The 22,886-nt window shown below is 30.0% G+C and overlaps 1 protein-coding gene across 1 annotated transcript; it reads left to right on the top strand.

Moving 5' to 3' along the window:
• The first annotated feature begins 18,599 nt into the window (after positions 1-18,599).
• LOC115722121 (ATP sulfurylase 1, chloroplastic) lies at positions 18,600-22,119 on the top strand. The gene is made up of 5 exons (XM_030651245.2): positions 18,600-19,520; positions 20,456-20,861; positions 21,008-21,268; positions 21,365-21,451; positions 21,601-22,119. Exons 1-5 carry the CDS (start codon positions 19,015-19,017, stop codon positions 21,742-21,744), a joined length of 1,404 nt encoding a protein of 467 aa, XP_030507105.2. The 5' UTR covers positions 18,600-19,014; the 3' UTR covers positions 21,745-22,119.
• The last annotated feature ends 767 nt before the right edge of the window (positions 22,120-22,886 follow it).

Raw genomic sequence — 22,886 nt, 5'->3', positions numbered from 1 at the left:
ATTGGAAAATTGGCGTTTTTGAGAAAATAGAAATAAAATTTGATAAAACTGCAAAATCAAGTGGGGCCCACTAACACACCATGGCCGACCACTATTTGTGGGATTTCAAATTAATATTTTCATTATTTTAATGCCAAATAATTCATAACCTAAACCTAGTAGTTGCCTATAAATAGAAAGTGATGGCTCAGTCAAAAACACATCTTTGAATAACCTTTTCTGACAGAAATTTCTCTCTTCAGAAAACTGAGCCTTCCCCACTTTCTATACCTGGCCGAAACCCTCTCTTCTCTTTTCCCTTCATCAATTTCGTGACCCTAGTGAAAGAGTAAGTGCCCACACACAGCAAGCAGTAACTCAATCATAGATTGGAAGACTGTGAAGGATCAAACTTAAAGAAGAAGGACATTCAGGCTCAGATCTTGATTATACTCTGCAACAGAAAGGATACAAGGGTTAGAGATCTGAGTGGAAGGAGACATTAATTCCGCTACATCAATGTAAGGTTTTCTTAACTTTATATGTGTTTAATTTATCGTTTTAGAAAGTTCATATTTAGGGTGTTTAAACAATATACTTGTGAGTAGATCTAAGATCCTGGTAAAATAAATTCCAACACATATCAATGCATCGTGAACGGTATGTTCGAAAACTAGATATGTCAGAGCATGGAAGTATATGTAGATAATATGCTAGTAAAATTAGTCAAGAGAAAGGACCATGTAGAAGACCTCGCGGAATGCTTCGTAATATTGAAAAAATTCAATATAAAGCTAAATCCTAAAAATACCGTTCGAGGTGTCCTTAGGAAAATTTCTTGGTTTTATTATAAATACAAGAGGAATTGAAGATAACCCATAATAGATAAAAGCACTGCTCAAAATGCCTTATCCAAGAAAGAAAAATGAGGTTTAGTCTCTAACAGGAAGAATGGCAGCCTTAAGCAGGTTTAGTTCAAACTCAAATGATAAAAGTCTCACATTCTTCAATATTTTTCTAGGTAATAAAAAGTTTGAGTGCAACGAAAAATGCGAACAGGCTTTTCAAAAAATCAAGAGACATCTTTCAACACCACCAGTATTAGCAAAACTAATAACTAAAGAGGTGTTGTAAATCTACCTAGCCGTCTCAGAAAATGCCATAAGTCAGTATTAATTCAAGTAGAGGGGAAAAACTAGAAACCAATTTACTATATAAGTAAACGGTTACTGAGCAGAATCGAGGTACCCTCCACTTGAGAAGCTCGCACTCAACTTGGTACACACCTCAAGAAAATTACGACGTTATTTTAAGTGCATCCCATCAAAGTTCTGACAGACCAACTTCTACAACAAGTATTATAAAAACCGGATGCATTGAGAAGATTGATAAAGTGGTTGATTGAATTTGGGCAACATATCATCCTCGAGTAACCATCAAGGGTCAGACTTTAGACGACTACTTAATGGAAGGAGTAAACTACTCCAGAATAGGAATAGATCATGAAGTGTGGAAAGTGTTTGAAGATGGTGCTTCGAATGAGAATGGCTCGAGGCAGGTGTTATAATGGTATCTCCTAAAAACTTTAAGTTTCACTATGCATTACAGTTTCAATTTACTGCTAGCTGTAGTAGCCATATTCGAGGTGCTTGCGGATGTGGCAAGATTGGCCACATCTATAATGTTCATGGGAATTCCAGTCGTGGTGGGAACATGGACATTAGGATCTACAGTTAGAGGGGCTTGAAGAAGACTCGATGATGCAGATGATGCAATTGGAGTTCTCCTTGTGTTAACCATGGCGTTTGATCAGATATGATATCAACTTGCTCTCAACAAAAGCACCAAACTGTTGACCTCAGATTTGATCAACTGACAGCAGAGTCGTATTAAACTGATGCTTGCCACATGTTACATAATTAGAACTAGAAAGTAAAAAAACATAAGGATTTTTATTGAGGTTCAGCCCCCTTAGTTAGCAGGTAATGACCTACTTCCCATTTAGTTGTATTAATACCGAGAGATAATACTATTCAGATCACTATAGGTGGGATCTGATATAGCTCTCGTAAGGTTACAAAGTAGGAATCAAAGATAGAAAATCTCAAGTGTTAAGAGAAGCTATAGTGGGCGTGTGTGTGAGAGAGATAGTGTGTGTGTGTGTGTGTGTGTGTGTGTGTGTGAGAGAGAGAGAGAGAGAGAGAGAGAGAGAGAGAGAGAGAGAGAGAGAGAGAGAGAGAGAGAGAGAGAGAGAGAGAGAGAGAGAGAGTTATCAGTCTTAGAGCTTTAGGCTTAAATGAGACTTAGTTATGACTTAGGGTCTTAGGGTTGAGTTAAGGCACTTTATATATGAAAACCTTGGAAATTATTTAGGATTGTATTTTTTAGTATTTTCTCTTATCATTCCTACATGCTATGTGCTTATAATTTCTGAATTTGATTTTGTGTTAAACCATTATTGATATCTATTTATTATTTTGTAGTATCCTGTATAACCATGATGAATCCCATGTTATCACTCTTGACCGAAAATAAGCTAAATGGATCTAACTTTCTGAAATAGAATGAGAACATTAATATTGCTCTCATAGGAGAAAGTGCCTTGTTTGTGTTAACTGAGCCGTCTCTTGAAGTGTTGGGTGACAATGCAACCAAAGATGTTAAAGAGAAGTACGAGCGTTGGCAGAATGCTAACAATAAAGCTCTATACTTCATGCTTTCCAGCATGGTTGACACCCTTAAAACTCGGTTTTCTAAAACCGAAAAGGCTGCTGAAGTTATGACGAAGTTAACTGAGCTATTCGGTAAGGCATCTCTTCAGTCTCGCTTTGAAGCGACTAAGAAATACATCAATGCACGAATGGAACCCCATCAAAATGTGCGTGATCATGTTCTCCTAATGGCAAGTTATTTCCAAGAAGCCCAGGATCATGGTGCTGAAATGGATCACACTCCAGTAAGCCTTATCTTGAATAGTCTGACTCCATCATTTCTGCCCTATACATCAAATTATGTCATGAATAAAAAGGACATAGACTTTAATGAGTTAGTCAATGACCTTTAGACATATGAAAATTTGATTGGAGGCCCTAAGAAGAAAGGGGGTAAACCTCAAAATTCTGGCAATGGTAATGGGACGGTTAAACCTGAGGCAAATGTTGCCTCTACTTCAAAACCCAAATCTAAGAAGAAGTGAAAAAACACCAAGAAGCGAGCCAAAGCCATGAAAAACAAAAAGGCTGCTGCTTCTGGTGATGCTCTAAAAGGAAAGCGTTTCTACTGCAATGAGAAAGGTCATTAGAAACCCCAATGTCCTAAACTTCTTGTAAAGAAACAAGGTATTTCTTTCTATAAACTTTAAGAGTTTTAGTGAATTATTATCCAATTGGATTATTAATTCTGGACTAACTTTGTTTATTTGTTTCTTCTTCTTATAGGCCAAGCTACTTGAACTCAGATGCTATCTTAGTGAGTTGGATCGGAAAGCTGGACAAAAGGGTAAAAATCGTCCAAGATGAAGATGAAGCTCATTTATTTATCTATATTTGAATTAATTGTTTTAGTTTAAAAACAATTTGGATTTCGAATCTTAGTTTGAGATTTTTATCCCTGTTTTTCTCATAATGTTACAATACATTTTTTTTTTATTAATAATATTTTATTTTCTATTACAAATAAATTGCAATTTATGAGATTGAGCTTCATTTACTTTATCTTAAACCACAATTACCACATTATATTTATATGTTTGTATGTGTAAGTGTTTTTATTATTGATACAAATTCTATAATATTTACAACTCTTCATAGAGTTATATTAAATAAACACTAGGAATTATTTCTATGTTTATTAATAATTGTTAATTCCAATACAATTATTGAGAATTTGTTTAATAAAGGGATCTTTTGATCTGATAGGGGTGGAGAAAAGTTAAGAAAACTATGCAGTTCAACGATCTTTTATATCTAATTAACTCTGGATTGTATTCAACTCCACATAATCTCTATAACACTTAGAGAATCATGATCTTTATAACCTTTAGGGGTGGATCATAATCTCTATATACTTAGGGGTGGAATTTATCCACAATACCCTATGCAACACATATTTTCTTTAAACATGGAAGTAATATAATGAATTAGCTATTATCAGTATAAATCCTTGATCTTGATTGTATGTTCCAATTTAGTTTTACTGTTGTAGTAAATAATGATACCTATAAAAGTTTTTTGATAATGTATCACACTGCCTTAATTGAGTGGGAGAATTTTAAAATTCTTTACCCATCTTCATTAGGTTGACACTTGTGATAAGAACTTAAGAACACTACTGAAAAGAAAATCTAACCATTCATGTGGATAGAAATAACTTATCAGAATTATGAGGGTAAGATAAAAGAATTCTAGTTCAGTCTATTCGAATGACTTGAGCCAAGATTTCTTAATCCTCATAACATTTTATGGTATCTTAATTTTGATTACATAATCTTTGGCAAGTATTTTTCACTTCAAATACTAGTATGCTATGTTGATGATTTAGTCTTAAAGAAACTCATAGTTTCAGACTAATACAATAAGTCACAACTAGATATTTCTCCAAACAATAAGAGGTTAAAAATATAATTTAACCAGACATCTGCTATTGAGTGGGAGCTATCTGATATGTAATCAAATAAGGAACGTTAGAAAATATTCAAGAAAGATTTATGAAAGTGATATATATGTTAGATATTAAGGAACTGTGTATCAGTTATCCTTATATCTACCCCAACTCATTCAAAATTTTGAGATGGTGGTTACTCTGGGGGTGGAAGAGTTATTCTATAATAATTCAAGCTCTACCAGAGAAGATTTATAACTTTGTAAATTCGAAATTACCAGAAAGTTATTTTACTGAAGAAAAGTCTACGTTGTATTATCTCAATTCCATATTTTAAAATATGAGAGATATGTCTTCTGTTTATTCAGATGTACTTTAACCAGTAAGGATTTTAGTATCCCTTGATGAGTAATGCATATAGTAAAGGATGTTTCATATTATTTTTATGAACTATTTTCGAGAAGTTTGGTTGGATTCATGTATACTATACTTGATCTGAAGATCAAGACATCAAATTGATTAATTTGCACAGTTTGTTTTATGTTAGTGCAAGTGGGAGTGTGTTGAGTTTTGTGCCCTAAATAAAACCCTTTACAATCTGATTAGTTATCAATATAAGAAATTTGAAGTGATTTATGTTTGCATGAATTTTACATGCTTATAAACTTAGTTAAGATATTATAAACTTACCGTTGTATCTTTCCAAGTCAATGTCAGTAGTTGATATTAAGATTAAAAGAATCTAAATCCTGATATGCTTAGGCTCAACTCAGGAGTGTTATTCATGTTCTTTGATTTATTAGTTAAGCCTACTTTTAGGTCAGGATGATACGTATATTTTGGGAACATGATAGTATGATTGAGTGGGAGTGCTGAACATAAATATGGAATCTATAGCTTCTACTGGTGTATAGAAGTCAAGTGATGATTCCCTTCGAGTTTAGCTAAATAATAGTAAATGGATGAGCTCTTGTTTAAGTGACTAATTTTTAGATCACTAAACATCATTTATAGGTAGCTAAGTGTTTTAAGGAGCAAAATACGTTGAGGGGTCAAAACGGTAAAATTATCCCATCTCGATGTAAATCATCTATATAGAGGATCTTTGATCACAATAAGATTATAACAATGGTTAAATGAGATAGCATATCTATATCGTGGAACATATAATATGCTCTATATAAGTCTGAGAGTGCAATTCTAAGTTCTAAGAGTGGATTCAACGAGGAATTAATAAGTAGGGATTTACTTAGTAAATCTGGTTCACTTATTGGAAGCTCAGCATATAGATCCATGGTCCCCATTCTAGTTGAGACTATACCGCTTGTAAGACTCAATAATTGATTTGTGATTAATCAATTATAATTCTAAAGTTAGACTATGTCTAATTTGTGAATTTTCACTAAGTAGGGGTGAAATTGTAAAGAAAAGATATTCTAGGTTTATTTATTAATTAAGAGACTCTATATGTCTAATTAATAATTAAATTAAATGACAATATTATTTAATAATCTATTTTAGTTATTAAATAATTAGTTTTGGCATTTAAAAGGTTAGAATTGGAAAATTGGCGTTTTTGAGAAAATAGAAATAAAAATTGTGAAAACTGCAAAATCCGAGTAAGGCCCATTAACACCTATGGCCAGCCACTTGGATGAGATTTTTCAATTAATATTTTCATTATTTTAATGCCAAATAATTACTAACCTAAATCTAGTAGTTGCCTATAAATAGAAAGTGATGGCTCAGTCAAATAATAAGTTTTTCAAGCCTTCTGTCAGAAAATTGTTTTTTCAGAAAAACTGAGCCTTCCACTTCTCTCTCTATAGCCGACCCTATAACTCTCTCTTTTTCTCTTCTCAATTTCGAACCTTAGTGATAGAGTAGTGCCCACACACAGCAAGTGGTACCTCAATCATAGATTGGAAGACTGTGAAGGATCACACACAAAGAGAAGGGCATTCGGGCTCAGATCTTGATAATACTCTGCGACAGAAAGGATACAAGGGTTAGAGATCTGAGTGGAAGGAGACATTATTCCGCTGCATCAATGTAAGGTTTTCTTAACTTTATATGTGTTTAATTATCGTTTTAGAAAGTTCATATTTAGGGTGTTAAACAACATACTTGTGAGTAGATCTAAGATTCCGGTAAAATAAATTTCAACAACTAGCCTCAGAGCCATGGTAATTGATTTGCTTGCAAGAAATTTGGACTTTAAAACGAATGTTTGTGTTTTGGATGGTTTTCATGTTGTGTTGTGTGTTATATGATGATTGATTGATGTTTGTGAATTTTCGTGAAAAATAATTGAAATTTTGTTTCTGGAATTATTTTTGTTGGATAGTATGAAAAATATTAAGCAATTTACTTTTTTACAGAACTCAATTTCGATTTAATTTGAATTAATGATTTTTTAAAGTTTCGAAAAATATCAGGGAGATGCAACTGACCTATGCGCGCGGATGAGGGGTAACCCTCAGACAACACGCGTTCAGACAGCTGCTCGACCAAGCTTTCTCGGTCAGGACACGAGTTTTTGTCTGAAACTCGTCCCTGCGCGCGCGGAACAGGCTGCATGCAGCCTCCTACGCCGAGGGACCTCGGCCATGCACCTTCCCTTGCGCGCGCGGACAGTATGCAATGCATACTGTCCGTACAGCTCGCAATTTTTTCGTTTTTCTTCGTTTTTTCATGCTATTTCATGGAATTAACTTCCGATTTTTTGTGTAGTTTTGTATTTAGATTTTATTTTTTAATTTTCAAATCTAATATCATAAATAAATTAATTTGAATTTTTTAAAAATTAATCTTAGATATTAGTGTAATTTGAATTTGAAAACAAGTAAAAATCTATCTTTTTGCTTGATTTTTTATCTTATTTTTAAATTTGATTATATCTTATCTTATTTTTAAATTTAAGGTCAGATATTAAATTTTTTTAAAATTAAATATTTTTTTTTTAATTTGACCTTATTTAAATTTAAAATAAGATAACTATAATCATGATATTTTGAATAGAAATAAGATATTTTGCTAACTTTTAAATTTTGTTATTTTATTTATTTAAATTAAATCATAAAATCTGAAAAAGATATTTATTTATCTTTTTTAATTTTTATTGAATATTTAATTTATAAAATAACAATAATTTTTTTTTAAAAGTAGTTAGCAAATTTTTGAAATGATATTTAGGTTAGTTGAAACCTAATTTTTCAGAATTGTAGGTTTAATTTTAAATATTATTTTATTAATTTTATTTATTTTATAATTCGAAAATATATATTTTTTTTATTATTTAATTATTTAATTTTTGAAATTTAATTATTTAAAATTAAATAAATCCTACATCCAACTATCCAGTTAACCTTGTTGCAGGAGTATGTGTTTTAGCTTATGTGTAAGTTTTATAAAACCTATATTGCTTGATCTAAATTGCTATGGCTAACTTGTTGACAGATCTAATGATCTGATTTTAACTCATGGTTCAATTGTCAATAGGTCAAGTAAATAATTTGTAACAGGTAAATTTTACAATCTTCTTTCATCTGTGTATGACCTAGCAACATGATAGGATCCATCCAAATGTGTGCCTGTGTGAGCCTATATGTTTATTTTATTATATAGATGCATATAGGTTGTTGCTAAATAAAATGTCACACCATGATAGATTTTATTTAGGTCCATTTAGTTTTTGGACCTATTCAATTAATAACAGTTATTTATTTTATGGTTAAATTCCTCTCTTTTGGGCCTTGTGTGAGAGTTGGGGGCCAATAGAAGTGGGTACGACATACTGAACCCAGCTCCCCCTCACATGAACTACCCCAATTGTGAAGGCCCATTTGCCTGATTTGAACAACTGTGCTAGGTTAATTAAATTAGTTTAACCTAATAAAATTGATTAGCAACATAATTAACTTTTAAAATATATGAATTTTTTTTTCATTTTAATATTTTAAAGTTAATTTTAAGAAAAACACTCTTAGTTTTAGATATTATTTTTAGACAAACTATTTGTATTTTTCTTATATTTAATTAAATAAAGAATTTTAACTAACTAGATTCTTTCTGAAGCTTATTTAATTAAATATTCCTATTTAAGTTATAAATTAGTTATATTAACTGATTTTTCTTATCTAACTTAAATTTGAATATTTTTTTTTTAAAATTTAAAATTAAGTTGAGGAATTCTAGGCATAGTTATTAAAGATTCTTAAGATATTTTTTAAGTTAGTTTTAAACTTAAAATGGAATATTTTTCAAATTAAGTGGTTACAACTTAATTTTGATATTTAATTAAATTTAAATTTGAAAATATTTAAGTTATAGATTTTTTCTATAACAACTTAAATTAGATATTTTTTTCAAATTTTTGTTGAAAAGATACTTAGTTGAAATAAGATATTTTCTAGATAGTTATTTCTAGACTACTTATTATTTCTAATATTAAATAGGAAAATATTATACATTGTGAAATTAATTATTTAAATAATTAATTTTGGTACAATTAAGTTAAGTATATTTTTTCCTAGTATTAAACTAGAGATTAATAATTAAGCCTTCTCTACACTTAATTATTTATTTCTTGAATTTAATATTTTTAATTAAATTAAAAATTAAATATCTAAGTTGATTTTCATCATGATACTTAAATTTTTCTTTTTCATGACAATTAATTAAATAGAAAATTATTTTCAGTTGAAATTTATTTTTTCAACTTAAATTTAAATAATTTTTTCAACATCTATTCAGACATGAGATGTGTTTTGCTCCATGCCCTAAAACTACCGTAGTAATGATTGAGAGTTTTAGTCTCCTAGGGTAAACGGTGGACGACCCATTGATCCTAAGGCATAATTCCATTTTACTAGCGATGGAACCCAAGTGATGAATGCAACCCATGGGCGAATGCAGTTCCTCAGCCTCCCAACTGGTGGCTCAGTGTACATAGTTCATGACTGGAACTAGACCTTGCTTCACTACTGATACTGGCACCACAGGGTACCATGATACCATGGCCTGAGAAGAAGGTGGGGCAAGAGCTTCAAGATTCGACATTCTAGTTTCTGAGTGAAGTTCTAAGATCTCTTTGTTGAAGGCACAGAAATTGTGTTTATGGAGATCGCTCAAGATGTCGCTCATTTAAAAAGACAAGAATTAACCCAACAGTTAGCCCTCATATCAAACCCTAAATAAAAAATATAATGGGGTCCCCTAACCACTGAGAAGAGGCCCCCTCAAAATGCTAGCATATCCCAAAATAGAGAAATTTCATATGCTACACATCGGGTGCTAACTGCACCATGATGAAAAGCAATGGTGCAGAGGATGGAAAAGGAAAAGAGCAAGTTTTACTAGCCCTAACATAAGAATCTCTTGTCTAAAGATGAAAACTGAAGACAGCCTTGGGAAATACCCTCAAAATCACTAATACAATGCCAACAACATGTTCATGCAAGCATCATCAAATGAAGTGGCAGTAATAAAACAAGGAAAAGAATAAATTCTTGCGACTAGTAACATACAAATAGGGTGAAATCGAGCAGTTGTAGATGCTAGTGCAAAACGCCAGTGAAATCGAGCTTTATAATGTCAAAGAAAGAGTAAAAGAAAATCTGGGCTGCCTAGAATTTTGGCTGGTTTGAGGATTCTGAGAAATATGAGAGTAGAATTTTTGAAGAAGAAGAATGAGGGGTTTTTATAGACTAGTCAAGGCAACATGGATCGTCGATCATCCAACAATCCTAATTCAAAGATTGAAAACCATGTGATGCAACAACTGAAGCAGTTGGCATATGGACAAGCACAAAAGGACATTTACACTACTCAATGCCCCTCTGGCATCCTACAATTAATGGCATCAGAATTGATTAAGAAATTGAATCGTCTTCATCAAAAATGAGAGAAAATAATGAGCAGCATTTAAAATGGTCATGCACAGCGTGACGTCAACACTCCAAGAGGCACATCACATGTCTCATCTTGCAAAATTGCAAAAAAAATACTTGGGGGTAAATGTTGCCTAGAATTTCTCCCAAAATACATTGCAAACCAGGAGTGAGCTAGATGGCGGTAGGACCCACCTAACAAGAAATATCACATCAATTACTCCCGGAGTCTATTATTGTAGAGGAGTAAAGATATAACAGTTATATCCAGGTGGGTCTTGCTGGACAACGAGTATCTCTTGTCTTTTCCTCTCTGTAAGTGAAGTCTACCCAAAGAAGGGTACAAGAGAACTGATGAACCATAACATGTCACTCGAGTATCAAAATATTGTACACACGTTTAATTTGGCATGGGGAAAAGCATTCGACACCTTACTTTAACAAACGTGTTTAAGGGTTAAAGCCCATCATTTTGTGATTTCACGAGACCCAATACATCAATCGACAATTGTATAAATGGGCCATCAAGTCATAAATGAAGGATAAGTCAAATCCCACCAAACGCCTATAAATAGCTTAAAATCTATCATCAAAGTAGGCAATCATATCCTAAGATCAAATTTGGGAAATTGTGCAAAGCATAGTGCAATCAAACACAATAATAGTGGTCTTTTTACCACCATTATGAGCCTATAAATACCTAAATGATATACAGAAAAGGGGATCGGTCGAAAAAACACTCTGTAATAAATATTCTTATTAATACAGTGACTCGTGGACTAAGGCTCATTAATGCCCGACCACGTAAAATTTCATCTTCTAATATTCATTAATTACTTCATACAACTCTAATTATTGGTTGTCAAAAATCTCGTTCAACACCTACAAAGTCTTAGAATCATTTCATAAAAAAAAAAGTCTCAGAATCATCACACTTGACCTTTCTCAAGCGATGTGGGCTTGCACAACTTACCCAGTATTTCCCTTTACGGATCACGAGACTATTGACTATCACAAACATATACATGTTACTATTTGAAGGATCGAAATATCTCCATCTATTGATTCTTTGAGTTTTAATCACACACGAACTTTAAATGTGTAAAAGAAAAGGAAATTGATTAGTGTGGATAATTGAGTTTTCATTTTCTCTCTACTATCTTTAGATGGATTTACTGTTTTCACAGAATGAGTATTGAGCTCGAGGACCGAGCCCTTATATTTATGTATGTGAGAACTTCTATCAAAATCTCTGTCACATTTATTGTAAAAATATTTTAACAATTAATTCTAGAAATTAAATCAGGTAACTGAAATATTTGTTAATTAAACTGACCATAATTAAAATATTTTAATTAATTATTAAATAAAAAATTATATTTTATAAATCAAATCAAATAAAATATTTAATTTCTTACTAAATAAAAAATATTTTAAACATAAAACTACTCGAAAATTTTTAAAAATTTACAGAGATGATATTAACGACCACCACCACAAAAAAAATGTAAAAAAAAATATTCTTACATATATTTTTGGACATAGAATTTAATTACTATAAGAAGTTAGGAAGACTTACAAAAATACTGAAAACTTTTACAAAAATACTGTCACATGAATTTTTTTTTTCAAAAATACTGTGTTTTTATAAAATAACAGTAGAACACAAAGGAGAATAACTAAAAACAAAAGTAGAACAACTAAAAAACAACCGTAGAGCAGTAGTAAAAACTTAACACAATACACAATATAAAACTTACACAATATTTTGAAAAAAAAAATAAAATATTTTTGATAAAAATTCCGCCCCACAATAAAAAAAGTAAAAAAAATAAAAATTTCATGTGGAGTAAATAATCCAAGAAATTAACAATAAGACTTTTCTTCTAAAATTGATTTGATGGACTATGTCTCAAAGGAGTATATAGTTGTCTTTGCGATAGCGAATCTCGCAAAACTTACCCTTAAAAAATAAGGGATAAATTGAAAAATATTTTTTTTTTGTATCCATTAATCAAAAATACTTTCATATTGTTTTTTTTTTATTAAAATATACCTACTTTTTTTTAGTGGATTGCCTAATATACTCTCACTCTCTACTTAAATTGAAAAATATCTCTTTTTTGTATCCATTAATTAAAAATACTTACATATTATTTTTTTATTAAAATATACCCACTTTTTTTAGTGGATTGTCTAATATACCCTCACTCTCTACTTAAGTCTAGTATATAATTTACATAACCTAAGGAGTCTAATAGGAACATCATCTATAAAAGTGAGTATATCTAAAAAAATATAAAACTAGAGATAAAATTTAAAACAAATAAAGTAAATTGAGTATACAATGTAATTTCCTAAAAAAAAAAATAACTCTCAAATATTAGTTTGTTTTTACTATACTTGCAATTCTAGAATACATGATAATCACTTTCACTATGTTATATTATATGATGGTTTAAGCTATGATTAAGGCTAATTTAATTATTAAAGGGCATTATTGGTGGACAAATAATATTAAGTTGGGATGATTGTTTAGTCCACTAATGATTGTGAAAGTGACGTTATTCCGGTTGTGTTTCCTTGATAAATTTGATTATTAACTTGAAGCACGTGCTTAGATCACTTTTTTTTTTTTAATAGGCTAAATCCTTACTTTTTTTCTTTTTTTTTTGAGGGGAACTTAAATCTTTTACTTTGTTATATACAATTACAGAATTACTACTTAGTGTACCCGGCGGCTTTTGGAGATTGGAGACCTTTCCTTTAATTTTTTTGTAAACTTATTATTTAATTTTCTTAATATACAAGTAATAAATTTAGTGACAGACTTAAAATTTTTGTTGCGTGAGAAGTTAGTTGTTAAAAAAAAAAATATTCAAATCTACTTTAAGTAAAAATTATCATAATTTATTAAATTTCGTGTGATTTTTTTAAAATTTTATTCTATAATTATCAAATTAAATAGAAAATATTTAATTTTTAATGTAATTTTTTTTACTATGAGCTGTGCAAACAAAAGTAAATCTACCCATGAATATATTTTCATCCGAATATTTCTAATAGTTACACTAATTTGGTGTAGATTCACATTTTATATTATTTACATTAAATAAAAATATTTTACTTAGAAAATCTAAGATTTTATATTATTTACATTAATAACCTAAAATAACTAATCTATGATATAATTATATAGTGACTACTAGTAAAAATTTAAAATCTTAAAATAAATCAATTAAACATTACACATTTTTTTTTTAAAAAAAAACTTAAATAAAATCACACCTACATAATTTAATTTTCTAAATTATTGTAGTGTTTCCACATATGATTAATTTAATAATGATGTTCTTTTATTTTGATTAATGTTAATATTATTATTATTGTAATTTTATATTTTTTAATATATTAGTGTTATAAATAACTTATTAGTTTTGTGATAAATTTTAATTTGAGAACTAAAATATAAATTTTTTTAAAAATAAATTAAAAATAAGGATTAGAATGCAAGAAAAAAGTTTTACACCAAATTAGTGTAGAATCTTCACACAATTTCACTCAAATAGTACACTAAATTATGCACTGAATTGGTCTGCACCAAATACTATCCCATTAATAGTGTTGAATTTTGAATCTAAAATAATTTGGTGTAATTTTTTTTTTTTTTACATTCTAACCCTTATTTTATTTCATTTCAAAAAATAATCTTATATTTTAGTCCTTAAATTAAAATCTATCACAAAAATAATAATTAATTTAGAATACTAATATATTTGAAAATAAAAAATAAATATGAATTTTATTTTTGATATTTTAATTGATAAAAATATTTTATAATATTTACATATATTTCGCCGAATTATAATTATAATTTTCATATATATTTTATTGGAGGAGGTTCCAATGGTTACATTTTTATTGTAACCATCATGGTCACATTTTTTTTTAGCCATTCGATCACTATTAAATGGTTGTGATTAATTTGGAAATTAAATAAAAAAAATAAAAAATAACTTGTAACCTAATATTAACCTGTTAATTTATTTCCTTTTAAAACTTTAGTTAAGATTAATTATATTTTAAAATTAAATTAAGTATAATTATTAATTAATTTTTTGCAATTTATTATTAAATAAGGATCTTTTAGCAATTTATTTTTTTTACACTTAAATTATTTTAATTTTTATAACAAAACTCTTAATAATTTAAAATTATACACATATAATTTCATAATTAAAATTTTATAATTAAATAGCTTAATTATTAAAATAATTAAGCTAAGGGATTTATATATAAATAAAAAAGATTATTTATAAATTTTAATTAATTGCTAAAAAAGGTCTTCTTAAATATTTATTTAATTAATTAAAAAATAGTTAATTATAATTAATTCATTCTAAAAATGAAATTTTTACTTATTGGTAACCTGCTATTACAGGTAAAAAAAAATGCAACCAAATGGTTACAATAAAAATGTAACCATTGAATATATATATATTTATATATATATTGATTGATATATTGATGATTATTTATTATTCAAGGTAATCTTTAAAAGTGTTAAAGATTTGAAATACAAAAATCTAAGGCACTTTTATAAATTTACAATCTTTAACACATAAATTTATCTATAACTACTATAAAAGTGAGAATATTTTTAAGCTTTCTCTATATAAATTACATAATTAACCTTCATTAAATATTAAATTACAATTTTTTTTGATGAACAACAAACCCATTAATATGTTTTTATGCTTTCAAAAATAAAATATTATATTATAATCATCTAACTCAATTACATCTAATTAGGAAATGGTTTATTTATTATTTTATTAAAAAAAAATAGAAGTTTGCTTATACATGTATAATTAGTGTATATAAGATGTTAATTTTTTTTTTTTTAAAAAAAGAAAACTATATATTTATATCATACATAAAAAATGAAAATATTTTTGGACATCCTCTAATTGAATTACATAATTAGCCTTCAACACATATTAAATTACAAAAAAAAAAAAAAAAAAAAATTGATAAAACAAGTACCACATTACACTATACTACTTCTTAAGATTAATGCTAAATAAGTTTGTCATTTAATTGACATTTTGTCTTATGTGAAATATTTGTGGAGGTGATTATTTTATCAAAGTTTCTCAATTATAAATATAATTTTAAATTAATAAGGTTTCTTTATTCTTTGAAGTGAATATTTTGCATTTGATAATTATATAACCAATATATATATACTAATAATCATACCATATAATAAATGAATTTATTAGTATGTATAATTAATTTGAGACAATATTTATCTATAATGTATAATTGTAATAAAATTGTTAATAATTTTGAAGTTCTATTTACACATGTACACTTCATTATTAAAAAAAAATCAAACTTAGTAAAAACCTTATGCATTATTTATTTTATAAAATTAATTAGGTATTTAATGTATTAATTATTTCTCTCTTAAAAAAAAATCTAAAGTATTCGATTTTACAAAAATAGAATGTGTGTAAAAGATTCTAAATATTTTTAAGAGCCACAAAATTAATCAATAATTTTGGCCATTGTTAATTTACAAAAAACAATGAAGACTAAGAACACATCTCAAATGGAGATACAAAATATAAGTAATGCAAATATAAAATATAGCATACTTTGTCAAAAGTCTACTCATGGTATGTCAAATTATGATGCAAGTATCTCACATAACAAAAAGTGATCTAAATTTAGATCACAATATAGTATAATGCAAAATTTGTATTACAATGAATGCTATGATTTATAATTACTATTATGCTATTTTTAATATTTTATTATAAAAGTTTAGTTAGCATGTTTATTTGCATTATTATTTTATATTTTTAATGAATTGTTAGATGAATATTTAATCATATATTAAATTTTGCATTAAAATTTATAATAATACATTGGAGCATAATAGTAAAAATTGATACAAAAATATCACAAAATCATTATTTGTACCAAATATAAATCAACTTTTACATCTCTCATTAGAGATGGTCTAAAAAAGTAACATATTGCAAATTTATTGAAAAAATATTTAAACTATGGGCTCACGGACCCAACTAGTATTTATATATATATACTAGTATATATATATATATATACTATGTATATTATATTATTGTTGAGAATATATCTAAATATGAAGAAAAATATAAAATAACATAGTATAACAATAATGTAAAAAAATTATAAAGAGTGATGTTGGAACGAATGCTAAACTATTATTTCTCTATTTTATATTGCAATTTAGATTGATGAGGAATAAAATAAATAATAAAATGGAGAATATAAATATAATTTAAAAAATAATTTCAAAGTAGAACTCTCATTAAATGAAGTTTTATATAAATTTAGAAAAAAAAAAAAATCAAAGCACATGCTTAAAGGTAGGGGTGTTCACAAAGTATCCGATCCAATCCAATCCAATCCGCAAAATGCGGATATCCGCACTTGTGCGGATTGGATTGGATTGAAAAATCTAAAATCCGCACTTGTGCGGATTGGATGTTGTTTGACCTCAAAAAGTAACCGATCCAATCCAATTCGCACTTAATTATATATATTTTTAAAAAATTATAATATGTAATATATATTAATTAAAAAAAGACACAAACTTTTAATTTCTTAATCTTTTTTAGTAATATATTGAGTTGGTGCATTTTATTTATTTTGTAATAAAAAACACAAGAAAAATAATTCTTATTTACATAGACACATACACATAAAGTTTAAATATATATATACTAGCTTATTTATTTTAGTAATTAGATACATATATATTTTAGTGTAAATTTAAAGATAAGTATATATATATATATTGATATATATGTATATTGGTTTAATTTGTATATAAATAGAGATGGAAATAGATTATTATTAGAGATTAAGAAACAGTAGTCTTTTTTTTAATTTTTTTCTATGAAATATTAAATAATTTATTATTAAAAAAATAACCGATCCAATCCGCACTATTGCGGATTGGATTGGATTGGATTTAAACTCTTATGCGGATCGAATTGGATCCAAAATATGAAATCCGCACTTAGTGCGGATTGGATGTTGTTTGACCAAAAAAGTGCGGATTGGATCAGATGAACACTCCTACTTAAATGTACAAAGATAGAAAAAGCCAATTGCAAACTACAATTGCAATAAAATAAAATAGAAAAAAAAAGAGAGTGATAAAATGTGTTAAAATTTTCTAAATTTCTTAAAATTTTAAAAAATATTTTAAATAATAATAATAATATACATAATTTTGAGAAAATTTTTTCTAAAAAATTATTTGAAATATCGAAACAAATAATAGTACTTCGGTGCATCTGTTAAGGAAGGACATTGTAGAATTTTCAATAAATATATATGTTTATCATTAATTTTTCAAATAAAAAAAAAAGAACAAAACACTTAGGGATGTAAACATGGCGGGGTGGGTGCTGCTCCCCTACCCCCATACCCGCTTCTTAAATTTATCCCCATACCCGTTTAAATTAAAGCGGGGCGGGGCGGGGATTACTCGACGGGGAAAGATTCCCATTGGGTACCCATTACATATATATATTTTGAAAAAAAAAAGTGATGTTTCAAAGAGAATTAAAAAAAATAATCATAAAAACTTAGTAAAATAATAAACTTAAGTGGAATAGTGTGTACACTAAAAAAAAGTATAATAAAAGAAAGCTTAAAACATGAAGTTATTTTAATTATAGTAGTTATGATTTTAAAACTTAAATATATACATATATCATATCGGGGCGGGTATCTATTCTCCCGCCTCCGCCCCGTTTCCAACTCGAGTATGAATCTTTAAACCCACACCTACCCCCGCCCCCGAAAGTCAACCCACCCGAACCTGCGGGTATAATTGCCATCCCTAAAAAGACTGCATTAATATCTTGGTGAACTTTGTATTGAGTACAAACATAGAAATAACAGTAAAGTTATTCTTAAATGCTTTGTTATACAAAAATGCAAGCCATAACCCCATTAGGAGTGTAACTGAAATTTATCAAACAAAAAGAAAAAATGCATTTGTATCAAAGTTCCAATAATTGCACTTCTAAAATATCATTATTAACCTTAAAGTGGTATCCTTTCCATTTTATATAGACAGTTTTCTTTTTATTTTTTTTCGAGGGAAAGTGAGCTTTTCAAGTTGTTTCCAATCCAAGTTGTTAAAAGCACACTAAAATACAAATAGGCGTCTAGGTTCATCCTTTTGAATAGAGACCAAATGGCCTATTGTTATTTCCTTAACAAATGATCCTCTTAATTTCCTTTATAAGAAAACCAGAACATCCCTTAGCAAAGGAAAATAGAATACCACTAGCACATTTGCACATTATTATTCATTTATTAATTATTAATTGCAGATTAGGGTCTAATCCCATCTTTTTATTTGCCAAAACACCCTTCTCCACTTTAATAATAAAAGCCCCCTTCTCCATTAAAACTGCCACTAACACATAAAGAGAGAAAAAAAAAAACCAGGCCTTGGTCTTCACCTCCAATGGCGTCCATGGCGACCCTTTTCGCCAAAACTCCATTCCCATCTCAAGCTCTTCCAAAAACATTCAATACCCATTTCGTGCCAAGTCTCAAAGTTTCGTTTTCCCGTTGTTCCGGGTCGCGGGTTGGGAGGAGGCTACGCGTTTCTTGCGGTTTGATCGAACCGGACGGTGGGAAGCTCGTAGAGCTCTTCGTTGATGAGTCTCTAAGGAGAGAAAAGAAGAAAGAAGGTCTGGACTTGCCCAGAATCAAGCTCTCCCGGATCGATCTCCAATGGGTCCATGTACTCAGCGAAGGTTGGGCCAGCCCTCTTCGTGGGTTCATGAGAGAATCCGAGTTCCTCCAAACGCTTCATTTCAACTCGCTCCGACTCGATGACGGGTCGGCAGTGAACATGTCGGTGCCGATTGTTTTGGCCATCGATGATTCTCAGAAACGCCGTATTGGCGAGTCGACCCGGGTCGCTCTTGTTGACTCGGACGATCAACTTGTGGCGATTCTCAACGAGTAAGTCGTTTATGTCTCATTTAAAGTTTTCATTTTTATTACACAAGTTTTTAAAGAACAATTCGTTTATGTCTCATATGATGTTTTTTTTTTTTTTTTAAATTAAGTTTTAACCTTTTTGTCATGATTCATGAAGTTGTTGGAGAGATTCGTTTCGAAGAAATTTATAGAATTAGTTTTTTGGTCTTGTTGTTTTGGTTAATTTTGGTGATGTCAGATTGGTATACTTATATTGAATTTTATGTGAATAAATACTGCAAATTATGAGGCTCAGGTTTTGATGATAAAGAACTTGAATTTTGTTTTTATATATAGAGGATATGCTAGTCTAAATCGTAGTCTTACAGCACATTAAACGTGCACGGTTGTTAATAGTGAGTCTCAATTTATAGCTTGGTTAAGAATCGTTGTATAATGTTGAAGATTCAATGTAACGGGTGTCTATTGTTTGAAGTTTAGTTGAAAGATACTAAGAAAAAGTAGGGAGCGTTTTAGTCTTTCTACATGGGTCATTTTCAAATATGATTTTGTGTTCTTTATATCTGGACTTCTGTATGGTGGGGTATAAAATGTTTGAAATTGTAATGACTTTTTCCACATACTTTCACAATTCAATAATTGGTATTTAATATATAGTGTATAGGTAATATGTATATCTATATAAATATTTTTTAACTTCTCTGATTATCATTAATTCATTATGCGTAAATTTTATTTGTCAACCAAATCTTTTAGAGGTACCATGAGTCTTCGGATGAACATTAGTTTTGATTTTTTTTTTTTATTAATATGAAGATGTTGGAAAATAGAATGAACAATGGTTTTGTGCTTTACTTAATGGGGCTATTTTATGTTCTTAACTACCTATTTCCTAGATTATTTAGTTTCATTTTGTTTTCTATTGACAACATGGTTTGATTATTTGATCATCTCAGTATTGAGATCTACAAGCACAATAAAGAAGAACGGATAGCAAGAACTTGGGGAACTACTGCCCCTGGCTTGCCTTACGTTGATCAGGCTATTACCAACGTTGGGAATTGGTTAATTGGCGGTGATCTTGAGGTTTTAGAACCCATCAAGTACCATGACGGCCTCGATCGATTTCGGTTGTCTCCTGCTGAACTACGTGAGGAATTCACAAAGCGCAATGCTGATGCTGTGTTTGCTTTCCAGCTTCGTAATCCTGTGCACAATGGCCATGCTTTGCTGATGACTGATACCCGTCGCCGACTTCTTGAGATGGGTTACAAGAATCCTATCCTCTTGCTCCATCCATTGGGAGGGTATACTAAGGCAGATGATGTTCCACTTAGTTGGCGTATGAAGCAACATGAAAAGGTTTGCTTTTTGTCAACTATGTTATTTCTCTTGAATTAGCGCGTCCTGAGATTTTAACATTCAAATTTACCTATGGTATTTTCTTAGTCTGCATCAATCTGAATGTTAGTGTAGTTGATTTTTGTTCTGATCAAATATGCATTCAGGTTTTGGAGGATGGTGTTCTTGATCCAGAAACGACTGTGGTGTCCATATTCCCCTCTCCAATGCACTATGCTGGCCCAACGGAAGTGCAATGGCATGCAAAGGCCAGGATCAATGCAGGTGCGAACTTTTACATTGTAGGTCGTGATCCTGCAGGTATGGGACATCCAATTGAGAAAAGAGATCTATATGATGCTGACCATGGAAAGAAAGTATTGAGCATGGCGCCTGGACTGGAGCGGCTTAACATTCTTCCCTTCAAGGTGAACATCTGATACCAATGCCATGATATATTTGAAATATTTTTCACTTCTCACAATTTCAAATCCTCTACAATCACTAATCTGCTGCCATTGCAGGTTGCTGCATATGACAAAACTCAAGGTAAAATGGCCTTCTTTGATCCATCAAGACATCAGGACTTTATCTTCATATCTGGCACCAAGGTACTTTGTTCTTAAAACTGTTATTTTAGCCAATTCTATTGTTTACTCGGTTAGTCATGGAAAAAACATTAGCAGCATATTATGCAACTATGGTGATTTTTCTGTATGAAAGTTGTATTGCTTCTGAAAATGGATTTGCGTATCTACAGATGCGGACACTTGCGAAGAACAAAGAGAATCCACCAGAAGGTTTCATGTGTCCCGGTGGTTGGCAGGTGCTGGTTGAATACTACGATAGTTTGGCTGCTCCGGCAGAGAACGGCAAAGTCATCCCGCAAGCTGTTCCAGCTTAGATATCTTTGTTGCAACATAATATGTAATGCCATCTGATTGGGAGAAACCTTAATTGCTAATATTCTCCTTTTGTGTAATTCAGGTTGTTGCCACAAGTTTTGTGTCCAGATTTTCTTAATAAAATAAGCATGTGAGGCTCTGGTACAGAAACAATACTTTGCCTCATCTGTAATTAGTGCCTAAAAATTGCATCTTGCACTCTAGTGCATTTCTGCATGAGGGCGCATTGTATCATATATTGGGGTTTGCTTTTCATGGAAAAACGATTGATTGTGCAGCAATTTCTTTTATTTCAATATGGAATGCTCAATCAATTGATTCTGTTCATAAGGGTGTGTAATGTGGTCTACATCAATCAAGACTTACTACTAAAATGCAAATGTTCCCACCAACTATTTTTTTTAATAAATTGTTTAAGCTCCTTTCCAAATAAAATTTTGGGGTTTTTTTGAAGGAGAAAAAGTTGACGCTGTTTTTTGTCAACGAATTTAAGAAGATTGTAATCAAGCAAGATTAACAGAAGCAATCGTTAATCAAAGTAAACCGGTTTGTTTAAAGAAAATTTGACAAAGATGAACTCGAGAATTTTATCATGGTTCACCTCCTTTTGTTGGTAATAGGCTAGTTCACTTGGGTTCTTATTGATCTCAACGCTAGTTCACTTGGGTTGATATTGATCTCAATGCTTAAAGAGAGTTCTCTAGAGTTATGTTTTTCAAGAGTTAGTCCTCAAGTGAGTTTTTAGAATGAGAGTGAGGGTTTGTGAGAATGAGTTGTCCCTCTTTACCATCGATATCACCTTTATATAGGTTTTCATCTAGGACTTTCTTAGAGTTTAAAATCTCTTAACCCCAAATGCACATTCCTTTAATTATGGTCGGGGTTAGGTTTTTAAATAGAAAATGATAACAACAATCATATTTCAAAATAAATACCTAGAAAAATGATAAAAGTTGAAGATATCTTCTATCCACACGTGTAGCTTCTTTTCGTCACGAGGAACACATGCTGAGATCATGTTGGTAAGTCGCGTGAAGCACGTGCTGAGGTGAGGCACTCCCCACTTTGGGCCAAGATGACACATTGAGGCCATCTGGGTCGAGATGATGCGTGCTCTGGCCCTTAAGGCTGAGATGATGGA

This window comes from Cannabis sativa, chromosome 9 (assembly GCF_029168945.1).
Source record: "Cannabis sativa cultivar Pink pepper isolate KNU-18-1 chromosome 9, ASM2916894v1, whole genome shotgun sequence".
NCBI lineage: Eukaryota > Viridiplantae > Streptophyta > Magnoliopsida > Rosales > Cannabaceae > Cannabis > Cannabis sativa.
Note: the sequence above shows the minus strand (reverse complement) of the source record. Positions and strands in the feature narration are given on the sequence as shown.

Coding starts and splice junctions, on each gene's coding strand:
- LOC115722121 (XM_030651245.2), top strand. CDS start 19,015: ATGGCGTCCATGGCGACCCTTTTCGCCAAAACTCCATTCCCATCTCAA. Junction 19,521..20,455: donor CTTGTGGCGATTCTCAACGA/GTAAGTCGTTTA, acceptor TGATCATCTCAG/TATTGAGATCTACAAGCACA. Junction 21,452..21,600: donor TCTTCATATCTGGCACCAAG/GTACTTTGTTCT, acceptor GCGTATCTACAG/ATGCGGACACTTGCGAAGAA.